At 49.6% G+C, this 20,082-nt stretch overlaps 4 protein-coding genes across 4 annotated transcripts; all 4 read left to right on the top strand.

The window, feature by feature from the left end:
- The first annotated feature begins 1,329 nt into the window (after positions 1 to 1,329).
- On the top strand, positions 1,330 to 4,614 carry LOC149301387 (dehydrogenase/reductase SDR family member 13-like). Its single transcript, XM_089484229.1, has 5 exons — positions 1,330 to 1,532; positions 2,137 to 2,255; positions 2,630 to 2,753; positions 2,989 to 3,300; positions 3,997 to 4,614. Exons 1-5 carry the CDS (start codon positions 1,394 to 1,396, stop codon positions 4,257 to 4,259), a joined length of 957 nt encoding a protein of 318 aa, XP_089340355.1. The 5' UTR covers positions 1,330 to 1,393; the 3' UTR covers positions 4,260 to 4,614.
- A 1,833-nt stretch (positions 4,615 to 6,447) lies between these two features.
- LOC149301386 (dehydrogenase/reductase SDR family member 13-like) lies at positions 6,448 to 9,713 on the top strand. Its single transcript, XM_089483946.1, has 5 exons — positions 6,448 to 6,624; positions 6,823 to 6,941; positions 7,291 to 7,414; positions 7,623 to 7,934; positions 8,872 to 9,713. The coding sequence occupies exons 1-5, from the start codon at positions 6,486 to 6,488 to the stop codon at positions 9,132 to 9,134; spliced, it is 957 nt and encodes a 318-aa protein (XP_089340072.1). The 5' UTR covers positions 6,448 to 6,485; the 3' UTR covers positions 9,135 to 9,713.
- A 1,014-nt stretch (positions 9,714 to 10,727) lies between these two features.
- On the top strand, positions 10,728 to 13,683 carry LOC149301385 (dehydrogenase/reductase SDR family member 13-like). The gene is made up of 5 exons (XM_089483947.1): positions 10,728 to 10,815; positions 11,026 to 11,143; positions 11,624 to 11,747; positions 11,962 to 12,273; positions 12,826 to 13,683. The coding sequence occupies exons 3-5, from the start codon at positions 11,651 to 11,653 to the stop codon at positions 13,086 to 13,088; spliced, it is 672 nt and encodes a 223-aa protein (XP_089340073.1). The 5' UTR covers positions 10,728 to 10,815; positions 11,026 to 11,143; positions 11,624 to 11,650; the 3' UTR covers positions 13,089 to 13,683.
- A 2,096-nt stretch (positions 13,684 to 15,779) lies between these two features.
- Positions 15,780 to 19,800, top strand: LOC149301384 (dehydrogenase/reductase SDR family member 13-like). Its single transcript, XM_089483915.1, has 5 exons — positions 15,780 to 15,951; positions 17,022 to 17,140; positions 17,920 to 18,043; positions 18,310 to 18,621; positions 19,167 to 19,800. Exons 1-5 carry the CDS (start codon positions 15,825 to 15,827, stop codon positions 19,427 to 19,429), a joined length of 945 nt encoding a protein of 314 aa, XP_089340041.1. The 5' UTR covers positions 15,780 to 15,824; the 3' UTR covers positions 19,430 to 19,800.
- The last annotated feature ends 282 nt before the right edge of the window (positions 19,801 to 20,082 follow it).

Genomic DNA, 20,082 nt, shown 5'->3' with positions numbered 1-20,082 from the left:
TCGATAAAAATGATCTAGCCGAGACGTTGGATACCCATGACGTAGTTCCTTCATTTTCCTCTTTCGACTCTTGCCTCTGCCCACTGCTACTGGAAACCTTTCTGCTTACCATTTTCTCCAGTGCCATTTCATCCACAATCCGCTGGAAGTAGATGGATTTTAAGAAGCTGCTTTATATCAAGTCCTGATTATATGTCTTTGAGAAAAGGCAGTTTGCTAGCAGTTCTCCCTTTGTCTTAACATGCAAGATCTTGACATTTTCTGAATCCCATACAGAGCTTAAAAAACCAGATGAGCGCCTGGCCCTGGATTTTAATCTAGTAGAAGTGAGTACTTCAATATCATTGTGTAAAAATGCATGGACAAGTTCCTGCTACTCTAAAGGCAGCACAGAAACAGGTATCTGACACATACTGCACTATATAAGAGTGACCCTTTGCTGCTATATTTTCTCCTGGCTCCTAATGTTCACAAGTTGATTTCCCCTGACTAGGGAGGCTCCATTTTGCTGACCCATTTGAGAGCCCTTGTCTTGTGTTCAGTGATGTCTGACTCTTGTTCTTTTCCACCTCTGCACCTATCCAGGATTAACTTAAAAGTTATCACCCTTTCAGTGTTCAAAGGTGTGGCTCTTAGGCCACAAAACAGCTCGTCCTCGACCTTCAGCCCATCTCTAAGGCGCCAGGAGATTTGGGTTGTTGTCCAACCCCATAGATGCTAAGGTTAAGGCAGTGCTTTAATTTGGTGCTCTTCACTCTTTAGGCTGCATCCGTTCTGTCGAAATCCAGTTTGACACAGTCTCTGCAAAGCGTTGCTCTGGCACCACAACCAACTCCTATTCCCAGAGTTCCATAGCATTGAGCCGTGGCAGTTAAAGTGGTTTCCGACTGGGTTATTCCTGCAGTATAGATGGGCTCCTAGATGTGTTGGACTTTCCCCAAAGTCCCAGCCGGCATGTCTGCCCATGCCACCAAAGGAAGTTGAAGTACCCTTGTTACCAAATAAATAAATGAGATGAGCAAGGAAAGAGCAAAGGCTGAATAGTGAGTTGATGTCTGGCCCTGGCGCTTCTTTTCCTTTTTCTGGTACAAAAATACCCCAATTCCCAGCAGTGGCAGATGCCTCTGGATACAACAGTTTCCCTTGGGAAGAGGTTGCACTTCTGGCACACTTTTCTTGGGCTCCAGCACGCATCACATTGTGCAAGAATGGCATCCTAGGAATGCTGTTGCCTGTCCCGGGGGGAGATTTGCCCATCTCCTCCCAAGCCAGGATGGAGCCAAGACTAGCATGGAAACAGCGGAGGCGGGATAGGAGAGAAAACAGAGGCCCCCGGTGCTTGCGCCACTCTTTCCCTGCCTGCCTCTTCCAGGCCACGGAAGGCGAGGTGGAGATGGAGATGGCATTGGAGATGCTGCTGGCCAGTCTGGTGGGGCTTTTAGGGCTCTACATCCTCATCTACCACAACTTCATCCAAGGGAAGACATGCCAGAATGAGACTAGGCTCCAAGGAAAGACAGTCCTCATCACAGGTAGGTCTGGGCTGGCACGGACTGGGGCACAAACCCACCCTGAGGGTCTCCTTGGTGGGAGGAGGAGGAAAAGGAAGAGGGTCATGCGTGGCTTTGCCTTTCCATGGGGGAGCAGCACTGGTACCGCTCTGGTTGTTGCCATCTGGTGCAGGTTAAAAACGGGGGAAGAATACCCCATCACTTTCCTTCCACTGCCTCACTTGCCTGCCCCCTTGGCAGTGCCACAGCTCCGGAAAGCTGTTTTGGGTCCAACACAGCTGTTGGGCAAGCGAGAAAGGGACCTAACACTCTTTCTTGCTCACTCAGCTACCATACTAGCCCCACCGGGTATACAACTCTCCTCTGGAGTGCCACCTGGTGCAACACACACCCTTCGCACAACTGTGGAGAAGGGCAGCCGGGAGGGCGAGTCAGGGCTCAGGAGACCAGCCTCTGCTTGGAGGAGAACACAGTCCACAAGATGGAAGTGCTCTCCCAGTCAAAGCTGGGCACATGGATGGTTAGGAGACGCAGGTGGCACTGTGGCCTCTAAGACGCTGGCGTCAGTCAGGCTGCAGGCTCTGCGCAGCTCTTGGTCAGCTCCTTCCTCTGACTTTTTACCCAGGTGGAAACACGGGGATCGGGAAGGCCACTGCTCTGGATCTGGCCCGGAGAGGAGCCCGTGTTGTTCTGGGTTGCCGTGACAGAGAGCGAGCGGAAGCTGCCGTCCAGGACATCCGGAGGGTGAGCAGGGCCAGGCCATTTGAGCATACAGCTAATCTCACCTTGGGTTTGGTGGACTACAGCTCCCACCATCCAGATGTGGAAGGTTGATGTTATAGCTTGAATGGGTACAGCTCCAACTTTGAGCTTTGCCAGCAGGGAAAGCTGTACTCTCTTGCACATAAGATTCTCCATCAATGCAGCACAGAGCAAGTGTTACATGGGAAGGATATGCACAAGACGGTGACCTTCCTTGCGATTGATTCCCTGGGAATCTCTGCCTCCCTTTCACTCTGCACCAGGGTCCCTTAGCCATGGTTCCCTGTGTCCAAATCCCTTGTGGCTGTTCTACAATACAGTCAGTACTCCTCACATTTTTGTTACCCTGTTTGCAGGAAAGTGGGAACAAGGAGGTTGTGTTCATGAGCCTAGACTTGGGCAGCCTGAGTTCGGTCCGAGCTTTTGCCGAGGCTTTCTTGCGGTCGGAGCCTCGCCTCGACATCCTCATCAACAACGCAGGTGAGAGAGAGATTATCCGACAGCAGACCTTCCAGGCAAAGTTTCCCGCTGAGTACAAAGCACTAAAAGATAGGCCTATCTGGATGAAGCCTTAGGCGACCATCTGGCCAATAAAGGAGGGACTTCGCCAGCGCTAGGGCCTTCCGCTTTCCACTTTGGGTGGCTATGATTTGGGAAGCAAGGAAGGTCTTTGTATACAGCTGTAATTGTCTCATGCGGCCTGTTTTCTTTACAGGTGTTTACTGTGTTGGCAAAAGCGACGATGGCTTCAACGCAGCCTTCCAGGTTAACCACTTGGCTCACTTTCTTCTGACCCACCTGCTCTTGGATCGGCTGAAGCAATGTGCACCCAGCCGCGTGGTGGCAGTTTCTTCCTTTCTATACCAGCTTGGGAGGATTGACTTCCAAAACATCCACTTGCCAGTGGAGGGACACTTGGAAGAATTCAAATCCTACTGCGCTAGCAAACTGGCCAACGTCTTGCATGTCCGAGAGCTGGCCAACAGACTGCAAGGGACCGACGTCAGCTGTTATGCGCTCCATCCAGGTTGGTGTGCACCTGGGGCAGGACCGGTCAAACGGTAGACAGTGGGTCTTATGTCCTCCAAAAGCCTCTGAGAGATGTGCGATTGGACATTGAAATTTTGCCTCCCAGCGCGCCCTTTTAAGGGACCTGTAATGGACTTCCCAATCACTTCCGATTGCTGAAAAATCAATGTTTGGGGCATAAAAAAGATCCAGGACACTTTGCCACAGCTTATAAAACACCAACCCAAAGCCTCTGAGGGACGCGGTTGGCCATTTTCACATTGTGATTTTTTTTACTCCCTTTTTACAAGTGTTTCCTTTCACTTAATACTAAGATTGGACGGCACATTTAAACAGATTGACGGGAGACGGAGGAGACTCAGTTCTTCTTCATGCAGGTTTTGACTTGTTTGTGAAATTTCCTTCCAGACGAAGAGGCGACGGCTAGTAACCTACGTAGGCTACCTAGTCTATAGGCTACCTAGTCTTTCTTAAAGTTTTGATATGCCTCGGTTCACGAAGGAGATGCTTTCCCATGTACCTAAGCCCCTTGGATGGCCTTCGGGACAAAAGGACCGCTTCCACACCTCTGAGGACAGCATAGATGCTCAAGCGAGGCTTATGTGGGATCAAGGCCCACCTTCCCTTCTGAGTTGTAACCCCTCTTTCTTTCTTTCTTTCTTTCTTTCTTTCTTTCTTTCTTTCTTTCTTTCAGGGAGGGTGCATACAGAGATCCTTCGCAACTCTCCTGGCTGGATGAAGTCCCCCAGCACCGTTGCCTCCTGGCTCTTCTTCCGAGACGCGACAAATGGTGCCCAGACCTCCATCTACTGTGCCACTCAGGAAGGCATTGAGAAGCTCAGTGGGTGCTATTTTGAGGATTGCCGGCAAAAGGACCCCAAACCAAACGCACGGGATCCAATGCTGGCCAAGAAGCTGTGGGAGTTCAGTGAGAAGTTATTGGGACTCGCTTCTTAGCTGCATCTTCAGCCGAACATAGAAGTAACTGTCAGTATCCGAATTAGGGACTGGTTTGATCAGGGACTAGAACCAACTCTTGTTTTGTTATAGTCTTTGAATAGAAACCAGGGCTTTAGATTCAGCACGGACCACATGGCACTCAGAAGAGGGGAAAACACAACATCAAACCAAGATTAGGTAAGCTTTGAAAGATATTTCACCAAACGCTGAGATTCGAGGTGCTACATCTAAGGCTTTCCACGCTGTGTATAGAATATTTACTGGACTTGAAAAATCACTAGGGTTTTAGAGGTCTTGCTGGTACTTTCCTCCCTATTTGCTCTGTTTTATTTACATTTCTCTGAAATGTAAAACTGGGAATACCTTTACATTTTGGTAATAAAACTGTATGTGGTTCTTGGTCTCTTTCTTTCATTCCAGACATTTCTGTGAAGTTTAGGATTAAAGAGAGCCTCTTCTTCCCAGCGATTATATACTTTGAACCAGGAACAGAGTCAGAAATAGAAAGGGCAGGGAAGTTGAAGGGAGGCTGGCGCTCTGTTCTTTAGGCTGTTAGCAAGGATCGAATTAGGGGAATTTAATTAGACCGTGTCCCTATGTGTATACCAGAGGTCATCTAGTCCAACCCCAAGAAACAGAGGCCTGTTACAGACTGCCAAAATAAAGCTGCTTCCGATCTCTTTGGAGGTATGCTGTTTAAATGATGCATGCATCCTAAGAATCTGGAATCTGCACCAAAAGCTGCACTCCGGTGCTTAGGAATGGAGTGTGGCTTTGGCACGACCTCCGGAGTCTTAGGACCCATGCATCATTTAAATAGCATACCTCCAAAGAGACCCGAAGCAGCTTTATTTTGGCAGTCTGTAACAGACTCCAATGCCAATGAGTTGCAATTAAAATATAAACATTTATTAAAGCCACTCAACCAGAGGGATCACACGCGCACACACACATTCAGTGCTACAGAGTTTGGGAGTAAAGGAGAAAGGATAGAGGCACCGTTGAAATAGTTACCTTAGGAGTCTTCTCCAAGCGACGGATGTGAGGGATGGTGGATGGTGAGACATGGCCGCGGAGAACGGGGAAAGCAAGTGGCGACCGCGGTGGCTAGGAGCTGAGTTCCAGCGGGCAAAGCTAACTTAGAGGCCCGAAAGAGACAGTGAGCATTGGCTTAGCTCAAGTGATTTCAGCGGAGCCCAAGGTTCAGAGAACTCAAGCCTGGAGCAGTAGCTCAGCAAGCAAGGTTTTGAGGTTTGGAACTTCAGCTCAACAAGCCCAATGAGGGCAGGAATCCAGGTCCTATTTATACTGCGAAACGTATCCTCAGGCTATGGCTACCTGATGAACAAAGGACTTGATGGCGATCTTTTGTCTAAGCCTAAAGTTAAACAAGGGATATACAAGGGAGAGGTCTGACACCTTTCAGGGGAAGGCAAATATCTAAATGGCAGAGCTGTTTAAGACAATCCTTTGCTCAATAGGAGAGAGGCTACTTGCCCTCTTTTCTTTGGGCTGCCTGTGAAACTTGTAGGGCAGCTCCCAGAACTGGTTTCTCAAGGTTTAAATCTACCTTTTCCTATGCCCATGCCTAGCAGGGCTGGCTGGCTACGCGGTCAGCTCGCTTTTAGGGTAATGGCGGCTTGAGATGGGGTCAGGATTTTGGATCGCTTGGCACCCAAAATGTATACAAAACCAAACTCGGTAACAAGGCGCATAAGGAAACATCGTATGGGAGGCCAGAGCATGATTTCCCTCCAGACTGTGCTGTAATGGCTTTCCAGGGCCTTGGACAGCAAAGAGGACTTCCATCAATGGCTGCCTAGTCTTGATCCAACTGTAGTAGGATCCTCTGTATTCCTGCATGACAAACGGGGGTTGGGATGGATGGCCCTTGGGGGTCCCTTGCTGAAGGATCCTCTGTATTCCTGCATGGCAGATGAGGGTGGGAATGGATGGCCCTTAGGTGTCCCTTCCAACAGTAGGATCCTCTGTATTCCTGCATGGCAGAAGAGAGTTGGACTGGATGGCCCTTGGGGTCTCTTCCAACTCTACGATTCTATGATCCTATGACTTCCTGCATGGCAGCAGAGGCTCCTCCTCTCCCTCCGCCTTCTGGGTGTGATCCTCCTCCTGTCATCTCTGCCGCCCTTTGATCCTCTGAAGGAGGCAGCTGGAGAGGAGGAGGAGGCACAGAGGGAAGGAAGGCTGGAGCCTCCGCAGGGCATGGAGGGCACGATGGAAGTGCTCCTGGCGGTTCTGGTGGGGTTTCTGGGCCTCTGCATCTTGTTCCACCTGATCTTCGTCCGAGGAAAGACTTGCAGGAACAAGACCAGCCTCCGGGGGAAGACTGTCCTCCTGACTGGTAAGCCAAGAGGGACCGGAGTGCAAATCCTCCCAGGAGGCTCTCCTTGGAGGGCTGGGGCAAGGTGGCCCAGGTGGACCCCAAAGATTTGGGGGGACCCCAAGTCCAAAGGTGGGGCTGGCCTTTCTCTTGGGGAGGAAGGCACATCCCTCCTTCCTGCATGGCTCTTGCTCAGCTCCTTCTCTTGACTCCTTCCAGGAGGAAACACCGGGATCGGGAAGGCCACTGCCCTGGATCTGGCCCGGAGGGGAGCCCGCGTGGTCCTGGCCTGCCGCAGCAGAGAGCGAGGAGAAGCCGCCGTCCAGGACATCCGGAGGGTAAGCAGGGTCCTCCAAAGGGGGATCTCTAGGTGGTGTTGCTGTGAACCATAGCCCAACGTTCAAGCCACTTGTGCGTCTCATAGCCCCACATTTCCTGGCTTGGGCACCCGTTGCACCTGGAAGTCCATTTCCACAGATGGATGGAAGAACCAGGGGTTGAAGCTGGAGTCTGAGACTTCGGAGCCCTTGTTGTCTGCACCATTTCCTACATCATTTGTAGGTGGTCAGTCGTGTTAATCCATATGCCTAGCCCTCAACCATTTCCTTTCCTGTCCCTTAAATACAAGTTTGAAAATAGCCGTTGTAGATGACCCTAAGCGTTCCTCCCCTTTTCCCCGTTTTACAGGAAAGCGGGAACAAGGAGGTTGTCTTCATGAGCCTGGACTTGGCCAGCCTGAGTTCGGTTCGCACTTTTGCCGAGGCTTTCTTGCGATCAGAGCCTCGCCTTGACATCCTCATCAACAACGCAGGTGAGCAACGGAGACGGATGGAGGGCCCTCCAAGCAGATTTTCCTGCCCAATGCATAGGCATAGCCACAGGAAGACTTAGGTGACCCTCTCAGGGAAACTGTAAGGGACTTCGCCTGTGCTTTTGGGCACTGCACTTGTTTCTTTGGATGGTTATTATTGCCTTAGTGTCCATTTATAGTTGTTTCACGCAGCCTTTTTTCTTCGCAGCTCTCATCAAAGACGGAGCAAGCGAGGACGGCTTCAACGTGGTTTTCCAGGTGAACCACTTGGCTCACTTTCTCCTGACCCATCTCCTCTTGGATCGGCTGAAGCAATGCGCTCCCAGCCGCGTGGTGGTGGTTTCTTCTGATGCCCATCGCTCCGGGAGGATTGACTTCCAAAGCGTCCACTTGCCAGTTGAGGGGTACTTGGACGCGTTCAAATCCTATTGCAACAGCAAACTGGCCAACATCTTTCACGTCCAAGAGTTGGCCAACAGACTGGAAGGGACCGACGTCACCAGTTACGCGGTTCATCCAGGTCGGTGGGCGCTTGGGTCAGGGCTGGGCAAAGGGTGGGCACTGGGCCACGTGTGGCACAAAAGCAGCCTCCGAGAGATGGATGTTTTGGCATTGAAATGCCATATTGCCACTTGATGTATACCAGGCACTTCCAATTGCTGAAAGTGGGTGTATTAAAACAGTCTGGGGGTAATCTCTGTGGCACCTCACCTCTTTGTTTCCGACTGGACTTTGGTTTTTTTTTGGCTTTGCACTTCACTCCCGCTTTGGTGGCTGTTGTTATGTGCCTTCAAGGCGTCCGATACATGGCAACCCTCAGGCAAACCTATCATGGGTTTTTATTTGGGAAGACTTGTGCAGAGGTTTGCCATTGCTTTCTGCTGAGGCTGCAAGCGTGTGAATTGCCCAAGGGCACCCAGTATGACCACTTTAAAACAGGGCATTTTCCTGGCTGCAAGGCAGTCCACGAGGTCTAAATCTATAGAACCAAATTGCCTCCTTCTACAAAATGCTCGGTTGTAAAAGCTGTCGTCATCAGCTGTCTATCTACTGAAGGAAAGAGGTTGGCAGCATGAGCTTTCGTAGCCGTCGGTCGACTTCCTCGGTTGGCAGGAGACAGAGGAGATGCTAAAGTTCGTCTTCACAGAGCATTTCATTTGTGGAATTGACTTCCACAGCAAGAGGCAAAAAAGGCAACCTGCAAAGGCTACCTAGTTTATAGACTACCTGGTCTTTCTTAAAGGTTTGGTATGCCTCAGTTCAAAAAAGTGATGCGTCCCCATGTCCCTAAGCCCCTTAGATGGCTTTGGGGACAAGAGGGCCACCTCCACCCCTCTACTGACAGCATAGGTGCTGACATAGAGATGCTCAGCAAGGTTTATGCATATTTGTGGGATCAAGGCCCACGTTTTCTTCCTAATAACCCCTCTCGCCTCTTCTCTCTCTCTTTCTTCCAGGGGCTGTTCATACAGAGGCCCTTCGCCACTCTCCTTCATACCTGAAACCCTTCTTCCGGGGTTTAACCTGGCTCTTGTTCAAAAACCCAGAAAATGGGGCCCAGACTTCCATCTATTGTGCCACTCAGGAAGGCATTGAGAAGCTCAGCGGGTGCTATTTCGAGGACTGCCGGCAAAAGGACCCCAAACCGAACGCACGGGATCCGATGCTGGCCAAGAAGCTGTGGGAGTTCAGTGAGAAGTTATTGGGACGCGCTTCTTAGCTCCATCTTCAGCCAAATGTCAAGAAAGGACTCTTGGAAGTGGAGCTTTGCATCAATGCTTGTCCTTGTTGTCTGGACTATATGGCTTTCTCTCTACGCTCTCTTGGCCAAAGTGACTGCAAAGGGATCACTTCCTTTCTCCTCCTCTTCTCTACTAAAGGTTTTAGAGGCTCCCCTACTTGCATCATCCAAGTGTTTTGGACTTCAGCTCCCAGAAACCTCCGCCAGATTGTTCAACAGTCAGGAATTATGGGAGCTGAAGTCCAAAAGGTCTGGAGGACCAAAGTTTGGGAATGACCACTGACTCTTCATTCTCCTCCTCCTCCTTCCTGTCCTTGTCTAAAATGGATGCAACCATAAGGCTCTGCCTCAAAGGATGATTGTCTTCTTACCTTCACACATAAATAGAAACATAGGAATGAGAATTGTGGACTCCTAGAGTAAAACATAGATTTATTTTAGCTGGTTGCCTACTTTCCCAAATGTCCTAGATTGATTTTTAAAATGCAAAATGGATGCTTTCCTAAATGCTCAATGGATTCTTACTTCCAAAATAAAGTAAGTCTCGTTTTCTTGGTCTTACTTCTGTATCTTATTTATTACCCTAAGATCATATACATAGCTTTTTTGAATACATTCTGCTACTCTGCTTAATATTGAATATCTTTACATTTTGGTAATAAAACTGTATGTGGTTCTTGGTCTCTTTCTTTTGTTCCAGACATTTCTGTGGAGTTTAGGATTAAAGAAAGCCTCTTCTTTGCAGCGATTATATACTTTGAACCAGGAACAGAGACAGAAATAGAAGGGACAAGAAAGTTGAAGGGAGGCTAGCGCTCTGTTCTTTAGGCGCATAAGGAAACATCGTATGGGAGGCCAGAGCATGATTTCCCTCCAGACTGTATTGGAATGGCTTTCCAGGGCCTTAGGCAAAGAAGAGGACTTCCATCGATTGCTGCTTGGTCTTGTTTTGATTGGAAATGCAAAAGGCTGAATATCTTCTGCACAGTAGCAACACCAAAGCCGTCAAACTGCCTGCCCATATTTCTCTTTTGCAGTCATGGGCTTTTTTGGGTGCAGCTTGGGTGCGCTGAGCTTGCTTAGTTAGGTCTCAAAGCTACAGAGTACAGAAGGGCTGGCGCAAGTCAGCATTTCCTCTGGAAGAAGCCCTTGAGCGCAGCCCCTCATAATGCAATGTCCCTGGGAAAGGAAGCATGTAGTTGGTTGTATCCAAAAGGAGAGTTTTGGCAGCCTTTGAATGTGCTTAAACAGCTTTTCAGTATCCTAGGATCCTCTGCATTCCTACATGGCAGAAGGGAGCTGGACTGGATGGCCCTTGGGGGTCCCATCCAGCTCTAGCATTCTCTGACCCTATGACTTCCTGCATGGCAGAAGCGACTCTTTCTCCTCATCATCTTCTTCCTCCCTTCTGCTTCTGGGTGTGATCCTTCTGTCTTGCAGCTCGCCCTTTGATCCGCTGAAGGAGGAAGAGAAGGTGCAAAGGGATCCTCTTCGCTTAGGATGGCTGGCCCCTCTGCAGGGCAAGGAGGGCGCAATGGAGGTGCTTCTGGCGGGTCTGGCAGGGTTTCTAGGGCTCTGCGTCCTGTTCCACCTGTTCATGATCCGAGGAAGGACCTGCAGGAACGAGACCAGCTCTGGGGGAAGACTGTCGTCCTCACTGGTAAGTCAGGGGCCAGAGTGCAAATCCTCCCAGTAGGCTCTCCTTGGAGGGAGCAGGAAAAGGAGGAAGGGCAGCTTTGGGGCTGGGAGGGGTGCCCAGGTGGACCCCAAGTCCAAAAGGTGGGTCTGCCCGTTCTCTTTGGGGAGGAAAGTGCACCCCTCTTTCCTGTGCAGCTCTCGCTGAACTACTTCTCTTGACTCTCCTTCCAAGAGGAAACACCGGGATCGGGAAGGCCACTGCCCTGGATCTGGCCCGGAGGGGAGCCCGCCTCATCCTGGCCTGCCGCAGCCGGGAGCGAGGAGAAGCCGCCGTCCAGGACATCCGGAGGGTGAGTAGGGTCCCCCAAAGGAGGATCTGGAGATGATGAGGGTGTTGTTGCGTGCCTTCAAGTGGTTCCCGACTTATGGTCACCCAAAGGCGAACCTATCATGGGGTGTTCTTGGCAGTTTTCTTAGGGGAGGTTGCTGAGGCTGAGAGAGTATGACTTGGCCAAGCTCGCCCCAGTGGGTTTGTATGCTTCAGCAGAGAGCCCAAGCCCGATCGCCAGAGCCAGAGCCCAACATTCAAAACTCTCATGCATCTCATAGCCCCACATTTCTTGACTTGGGCACCTGTTGCACCTGGAAGTCCATTTCCGTAAATGGATGGAAGAAACAGGGGATGAAGCTGGAGTCTGAGACTTCGGAGCCCTTGTTGTCTGCACCATTTCCTACATCATTTGTAGGTGGTCAGACGTGTTCATCCGTATGCCTAGCCCGCAACCATTTCCTTTCCTTTTTTCTGTTTCCTGTCTCTGTCCCTTTCACAGGAAAGCGGGAACAAGGAGGTTGTCTTCATGAGCCTGGACTTGGCCAGCCTGAGTTTGGTCCGTGCTTTTGCCGAGGCTTTCTTGCGATCGGAGCCTCGCCTCGACATCCTCATCAACAACGCAGGTGAGCAACGGAGATGGACAGAGGGCTATCCAAGCAGACTTTCCTGCCCAATGCCTAGGCATAGCCACAGGAAGACTTAGGTAACCCTCTCAGGGAAACCAGAAAGGACTTTGCCAGTGCTTTTGGGCACTGCACTTATTTCTTTGGATGGTTATGATCTAGATCATCTTAGTGTCCAGCTGCAGTTGTTTCACGCAGCCTCTTTTCTTTCCAGCTCTCATCAAAGATGGCGCAAGCGAGGACGGCTTCAACGTGGTTTTCCAGGTGAACCACTTGGCTCACTTTCTCCTGACCCATCTCCTCTTGGATCGGCTGAAGCAATGCGCTCCCAGCCGCGTGGTGGTGGTTTCTTCTGATGCCCATCGCTCTGGGAGGATTGACTTCCAAAGCGTCCACTTGCCAGTCGAGGGGTACTTGGACACGTTCAAATCCTACTGCAACAGCAAACTGGCCAACATCTTTCACGTCCAAGAGTTGGCCAACAGACTGGAAGGGACCGACGTCACCAGTTACTCCGTTCACCCAGGTCGGTGGGTGCTTGGGTCAGGGCTGGGCAAAGGGTGGGCACTGGGCCACGTGTGGCGCAGAAGCAGCCTCTAGATCTGCATTTGGGCATTTAAATGCCATTTTGCTGCTCAATGGGCCTTTTGAGAGATGTATACCACACACTTCCAATTGTTGAAAGTGGATGTTTTGGGGCATTAAAACCATCTAGGACTAATCTCTGTGGCACCTCACCTCTTTGTTTCCGACTGGGCTTTGGATTTGTTTGACTTTTCCCTACCCTCTTGTTTGTGTTGCTGTGGTTCAGAGGTTTGCCATTGCCTTCCCCTGAGGCTGCAAGAGTTGAATTGTTGAAGGTGACCCACTATAACCACCAAAACAGGGCATTATCCTGGCTGCAAGGCAGTCTGTGAGATCTATGGTTTGGGGGACAAGAGGGCCATCTCTATCCCTCTATTGAAAGCATGGTGCCTACATAGAGATGCTCAGCAAGGGTTATGCATACATATGGGATCAAGGCCCACATTTTCTTCCTAATAACCCCTCTCGCCTCTTCTCTCTCTCTTTCTTCCAGGGGCTGTTCATACGGAGGCCCTTCGCTACTCTTCTCCGTACCTGAGACCCTTCATTCGGGGATTCACCTGGCTGTTATTCAAAAACCCAGAAAATGGGGCCCAGACCTCAATCTACTGTGTCACTCAGGAAGGCATTGAGAAGCTCAGTGGGTGCTATTTCGAGGACTGCCGGCAAAAGGACCCCAAACCGAACGCACGGGATCCGACGCTGGCCAAGAAGCTGTGGGAGTTCAGTGAGAAGTTATTGGGACTCGCTTCTTAGGTCCATCTTCAGCCAAATGTCAAGAAGCAACTCTTGGAAGTGGAGCTTTGCATCAATGCTTGTCTTTGTTGTCTGGTCTATATGGCTTTCTCTCTACACTCTCTTGGCCAAAGTGACTGAAAGAGATCACCTCCTTTCTCCTCCTCTTCTCTACTAAAGGTTTTAGGGGCTCCCCTACTTGCATCATCCAAGTGTTTTGGACTTTAGCTCCCAGAAACCTCAGACAGATTGTTCAACAGTCAGGAATTATGGAAGCTGAAGTCCAAAAGGTCTGGAGGACCAAAGTTTGGGAATCTCTGCTGACTCTTCGTTCTCCTCCTAAGATATGGGTGCAACCATGAAGCTCTGCCTCAAAGGATGATTTTCTTCTTACTTTCACATGGAAGAATCAGCTTTATGGACATGCTGAATGGATTCTTTCCTAAATGCTAAATGCATTCTTACTTAATAAAATTCAAAGATATAGCTTTGTTAGTCTGTAGAATCAGTTTGCAGAGAGATCTTGCAGCACCTTTGAGACTCACTGAAAGGAAGAAGTCGGCAGCATGAGCTTTCCTAGGCTTCAGTCTACTTCCTCAGATGCATTAACAATAAAGTCAGCCCCGTTTCTTTGACCTTACTCATGTGTCGTATTTATTATCATAAGATCATACACATTAACCTCTTTTGAACACACACTGCTACTCTGCTCAATATATAAACTACCTATTTTACTATATTCTAACAACTACCAGCATCTGAATTAGGACTGGGTTCGCTGAAGGCACACAACAACAACAACAACAACAACAGTGTGGTGTGATTCTTAGATTATGGTTCAACCCACACTGCAGAAACAATCCAGTTTGAGACTGCTTTAACTGCCCTGGCTTCATGCCAGGGAATTCTGGGAACTGTAGTTTTCTGAGACATTTGGCCTTCTACAATTTCCAGGGTTCCATAGCATGGAGCCAGGGCAGATAAAGTGGTCTCAAACTGGATTATTGTGTGGGTTGGATCTATGTCTGACTCATTTAGGATGCAGCTGCACTGCAGGATTAATGCAGTTTGACACTGCTTTAACTGCCCTGGCTCCATGCTATGGAATTTTGGGATTTGTAGTTTGGTTAGATTATATTGGGCCTTCTTTGCCAGAGAGAGCTCTGGTGCCTCACAAAACTACAGATCCCAGGACTCCAGAGCATTGAACCATGGCACTTAAAACAGTATCAGACTGCCATAATCCTGCATTGGAGACGCAGCCCTTTTGAGAGCTGGGGCTGCCTTTGCTCTATTCCTGCGTCTTTAGGGCCATCCATGGCAGAACTCCCCTCCAGACCCACATTTCCAAGGAGGGCATTCCCCTCCTTCTGCCAGCTTTCGCACCCACAACCACAGAAACTGGGAATCCTACAATGGGCCACTTGCTTTGGACTCTGCGGTTTCCCTTCAGGACCTTTTCTAGTCCTTTCAGGACTCTCTTAACAAGTCCTAGAGTGCGTCTACACTGGAGAAAGAAGGCAGTTTGGCACCACGTGAAGCACTGTAGCCCCATCCTCTAGAAGCCTGGGGTTTCCCTGGACAGATCTCCTGCCCTCCTCTGAGGCTGAGAGAGTGTGACTTCCTGCCCAAGGCCCCCATTGGGTTTTACAGCCCTCTCCCAAAACCCACAAATGCACCCACACAAACCCCCAGAGGCCTCCAAGGTCCTGAACTCTAAATAAATGCAGCAGCATTGATTATTGATTTTTCTTTATCAGTTTGATTCCCTGCTCATGCCAGCTCTCACATTTGCCCAACTCTCACTTGCTGCAGGTGAAGGACTTGGCGCTTGGCTTTCCCCGTCCTGCTCAGCCTGCTCTGCGGGTTTTTCCTCCGGCCGACTGACCGACGCCGAAGAAGGGAGGCAGCCAGTACAGTCAAGAATAAACCGGGCACATACCCAGGGGGCCTTGCAGATGGGCATGGAGAGGCCACACAGCCCTGGGTGAGACGCCTTGCATTCGTCCTTCAATTCAAAGCTATAGCCGTGTTAGTCTGTATAGTCACTGTAGCACCTTTGAGACTCACTGAAAGAAAGACGTTGGCAGCAGGAGCTTTCCTAGGTTCCAGTCAACTCCTTCCTCAAGGAGACTGAAGTCTATGGAAGCTCATGCTGCCAACTTCTTTACTTCAAAGACATAGCCATGTTAGCCTCTAGAGTCAGTACGTAGAGATCTTGTAGCACCTTTGAGACTAAGTGAGAGAAAGAAGTTGGCAGCAGGAGCTTTCCTAGACTTCAGTCTCCTTCCTCAGAAGCTTAAGTCTAGGAAAGCTCCTGCTGCCAACTTCTTTCTTCTGGTGAGCCTCAAAGGTGTGACAAGACCTCTCTACATTCTTCCAGGGAGCAAGAGTTGCTCTTCTTTCCTGCCACCAAGTGGACTCCATGCACTCCCTCTGAGCATCTTTTCCACATTGTGGGCCCTGAGCCCCTCCCTGGACCCCTTCCTTCCCCAAAGCCCCCCTGCCCTCCTCAGAAGCAGCTGCTTCTGGCATTGCCAGTCCTTTTGCCCCTTCCCTCCTGCTCCAGCTGCCCAGCCTCAAAGCAAAGTGAAGCCCAGCCCAGCACTGGCTAATCCAGCCTGAGCTTTGCCCAGGAACAGCTGGAGGAGGAGAGAAAGCTCTGGAAGAGGAGGAGCAGCAGCAGTCAGCCGAGGCAGAGGCACCCGCCTCTCTGATCTAGGAAGGAAAACTGGTTCCTTTCTGTGCCCGTGTGCCATGGAGGCCCTGCTGGCAGGCCTGGCGGTGCTTGGGGGGCTCTATGCCCTTCTCTACCACAACTTCCTCCAAGGGACCAAGTGCAGGAACGAGAGCAGCCTCCGGGGGAAGACTGTCCTCCTCACCGGTAAGGCAGGGCCTGGACTGGCTCTCCTTGGAAGGAATGGTCCCTCTGCTTACGCTCTCTCATCTCAGGCCATGCGCTCCCTTGCCAAGTCCATCCATCTGGGATGTGGCCTTCCTCTCTTTGGTATCAACTGCCCCAGAGGGGACCCCGCTGGGGGTGAGAGCCCTCCAAGCCCCGCTACGCCTTGCAGAGCTGCACTTGCATTGTGGCCTCCTTCGCAGAGTCCATGCTCCCGGTGTGCGGCCTTCCTCTCTTCCTGCATCCCTTCACCTTTCCCAGCATCAGGGCCTTTTCCAGTGAGTCCTGCTGCCGTCTCAGGATGCGGCCAAAGGACCACAGCCTTGGCTTTATCATCTTGGCCTCCAGGGAGAGTTCGGGCTCGATCTGTTTGTCTTCTTGGCCGTCCGCTGTATTCTCAGCACTCTTTTCTCCAGCATCAAAATAAGCTCTTTTCTTCCTTAGTGTTTTGCGGGCCTTTCAAGCTATGTGGCCATGTTCTAGAACAGGTTATTCCTGATGTTTCGCTAGCAGCATCTATGGCTGGCATCTTCAGAGAAACGTTGGGAAGAAACTCTTCTAGAACATGAACACATCGCCCCAAAAGTCCACAAAAAACTATGGGTGCCGGCCATGAAAGCCTTCGACTTCACATACTTTCTACCTCTCCGCTTTCTTCACTGCCCAGCTCTCACCTCTATAAATGGCGATGGGGAATGCAATGGCTTGTACAATTCGGACTTTAGTGCTCAGTTGTATATCATTACTCTTTAGGATCTTTTGTAGCTCCTTCACAGCTGCCCTTCCCATTCTTAGTCTTCCGATTCCTTGGCTGCGGTCCCCATTCTGATCAATGATCCAAGATACAGGAGCTCTTTTATTATTTCGACTCCTCCATGGTCATTATTTTTGTTTTCTTTACGTTCAGCATTAAGACTCCCTTTGCACTTTCTTTTTCGACCTTCTTTAATAGTTGCTCCAAGCGCCTGCCATGCGTTCTGCTAGTTGTACAATGCCATCCAGATACCTTAGGTGACTGGTGTTCCTTCCTCCTATTTTTACTTGTTACCCAGGAGGAAATACTGGGATCGGGAAGGCCACTGCGCTGGATCTGGCCCGCAGAGGAGCCCGGGTCGTTCTGGCTTGCCGCAGCCGAGAGCGAGGAGAAGCCGCTGTCTATGACATCCGGAGGGTAAGAAGGAGGCTTCCTCAAAAGGAGGATCTGGATATCCTTCTGCTTTATTTTCAGAGATGTAATCCTCTGCTTAGGGAAACATACGTAGGGGCCTTCACTGCCCAGCTTTTCATACAGCACATACTGTATATACTCAGCTATAAGTCCATCTCATGTATAAGTCGAGGGCAAGTTTTGGTGCCATAAGTATGGATTTTGATATGACCCATGGATAAGCCGAGGGTAGAACTTAGGGGCATGTAATGAAGGATGTAAAGGACGAAGCAAAGGAAAACAAGGCCAAAGAACATACAAAATCCCAGCAGACATAACTATTTGTGCTCATACTAAAGGCTGGGTGGATGAGAGAGTAGAAGGAGGTCAATGCATCCAGGGCGTGCATATATATATATATATATATATATACACACACACACACTTAAAATACAGTACTGACATTGACCCATGGATAAGTCGACTCATTATTTTGGGGTCAACCTTTTAACCTAAATTTCTAGACTTATACATGAGTATATACAGTAATGGTAATGTTCAGAAAGTGGATTTAATTCTCCAGGTCCTCATTCTGCCATAAGGCATATTTCCTACATCATTTGGATCCTATATCCTATCAATCGCTGGGAAAGGTGGCCCAGTTGTGTTCATCCATACGCCTAACCCTCCTCCTTTTTATTTCTCTTCATTCTTTTCTATTTCTTTGTCGTAATCTTTTTTTAAAATGGGTATTGTAGAGTATAGTACTAAGTGCTCCTCACTTTTTTGCCTCCTGTTCATAGGAAAGCGGGAACAACGAGGTTGTCTTCATGAGCCTAGACTTGGCCAGCCTGAGTTCGGTTCGCGCTTTTGCCGACGCTTTCTTGAGATCAGAGCCTCGCCTCGACATCCTCATCAACAACGCAGGTGAGAGATGAGCCCAGAAGTGGAGACTTATGGCACACTTTGCAAGCAGTTTTTCCTGCCCAGCGAAGAGCACCATAAGCATACCCAGATGGATACTAAATGCTGATTTCAGGGATGCCACCTGGTTGGTAAAGGAGAGACTTCACCAATGCGAGGGCACCGCACTGATCTCTTTGAATGACTATGACCTGGGAAGCTACTCCTTGAGACAAGGAAGGTCTTAAGGTATGGCTGTAATGGTTTAATGCATCCTAGTATCTTTACAGGTGTCGGCTGTGACGGCAAAAGCGAGGACGGTTATAACGTCACGTTCCAAGTCAACCACTTGGCTCCCTTTCTTCTCACACACCTCCTCTTGGACCGGCTGAAGCGATGCGCACCCAGCCGCGTGGTGGTGGTTGCTTCCAATGCACATCGCTCGGGGAAGATTGACTTCCAAAATATCCACAAGCCCATGGAGGGATACTTGCCAGCATTCCAGTCCTACTGCAACAGCAAACTGGCCAACATCTTGTATGTCCGAGAGCTGTCCAACAGACTGGAAGGGACCGACATCAGCTGTTATGCGCTTCATCCAGGTTGGTGTGCACCTAGGACCATCCAAAATGCATTGAATTGGCCAGCCCCAGCAGGCGTACGGCTCACAGGGAAAGGTTTAAGAAGGCCAGCAGACATGTCTCGGTTGTGTATTCCTTGCTGAGGTCTTCCCAAAGGAAGAGATGCTAGGGCAGCCCAAGACATTTAAATCTATAGGACCGAAATGCGTCCTTTTACGAAAGTCTCAGTTGTGAGTGCTGCCAGCATCTGTTAGTTCACTTGTATGTCATTGTGGGGTATCTAATGTTGATTCTAAATGTGGGCAATTAATCCATTTTTGTAGCCTTTCTGTTCACCTGCCAGGGCTGTGGCAAGCGGCAAAAGGACCAGTAAGTGTTGGGAAGTAGGCTCAAGCAAAGTCTTCCCTCTCTCCCGAATAGTAAGCCCGGAGATCATGTAATGAAACCAATAGACAGGACACCGGGGTACACTCCAGTTCTGACTCAGGTGCCCATTTTGCTTCCATGAAAAGTGGCGTTGGCTCTTAACCCTTTAAGAATGGCTGTGTCTTGCCTTGTGTTCGCAGGGGTTGTTAACACGGAGCTCTTCCGCCACTCTCCAGCCTGGCTGAAGCCCCTCTTCCTCCCCATCTCCTGGCTCTTTTTCCGAGACCCTACAGACGGCGCCCAGACCTCCATCTTCTGCGCCACCGAGGAAGGCATTGAGAAGTTCAGCGGGCGCTATTTTGCGGACTGCCGGCCGCGGGAGCCCAAGAGACATGCGCGGGATGATGCTGTGGCCAAGAAGCTGTGGGAATTCAGCGAGAGGCTATTGGGACTCGCTCCTTAGGCTCTTCCGTGTCTGGATGGGGACAAATATATCTGAATTAGTTAATGGGTTCGCCTGGGACCAGAATTAATCTTTGTTTCGTTACAAGGAAATTGAGGTTTAGCTTGAACACTGGCATCAAACCACATGCTGCTAAGGAATAAAATGCAAGACACCAAGACTTGGCAGCGTTTGAGAGATCTTTCACCAAACCTATGATCCATGCGGAGAGCCACTGGATGTGTAATATCTGTTATAGGATATTTTCTTTAAAATGGGGTTTTTGGGAGGTAATCGCCTCTATATTTGCTCCTGTTATCTGCTACAAGGCCAAAGTTTATTGTGAAATGTAAAAAATTAGAACATCAATTTGTAATAAAACATACACAGTTCTTGGTTGATTTCTCTAATTCCAGACATTTTTGTTGAGTGTTAATAATTTCAAGAAGAAAACCTTTCTAGGATGTGGGACATGAACCTGAAAGAAAACTGATGCTTCTTCATTAGGCGCATAGGAAGATGCCTTAAAGGAGATTGAACCACCATTTCCCTCTAATTCGTCTTGTTTGCCTGAACGGGTAGTGATTCCTTATGACCTTAAGGCACAGAAAGGTGTTTCCAGCAACAACCTCCTGATTTTGTGGAAATATATCTGAATTATTCAGAAATATATC

Source organism: Sceloporus occidentalis, unplaced genomic scaffold, assembly GCF_023333645.1.
Source record: "Sceloporus occidentalis isolate IW3139 unplaced genomic scaffold, rSceOcc1.0.p SCAF_21, whole genome shotgun sequence".
Classification (NCBI taxonomy): domain Eukaryota; kingdom Metazoa; phylum Chordata; class Lepidosauria; order Squamata; family Phrynosomatidae; genus Sceloporus; species Sceloporus occidentalis.
The sequence above is the reverse complement of the archived record's forward strand: the minus strand, read 5'-3'. Positions and strand labels throughout refer to the sequence as shown.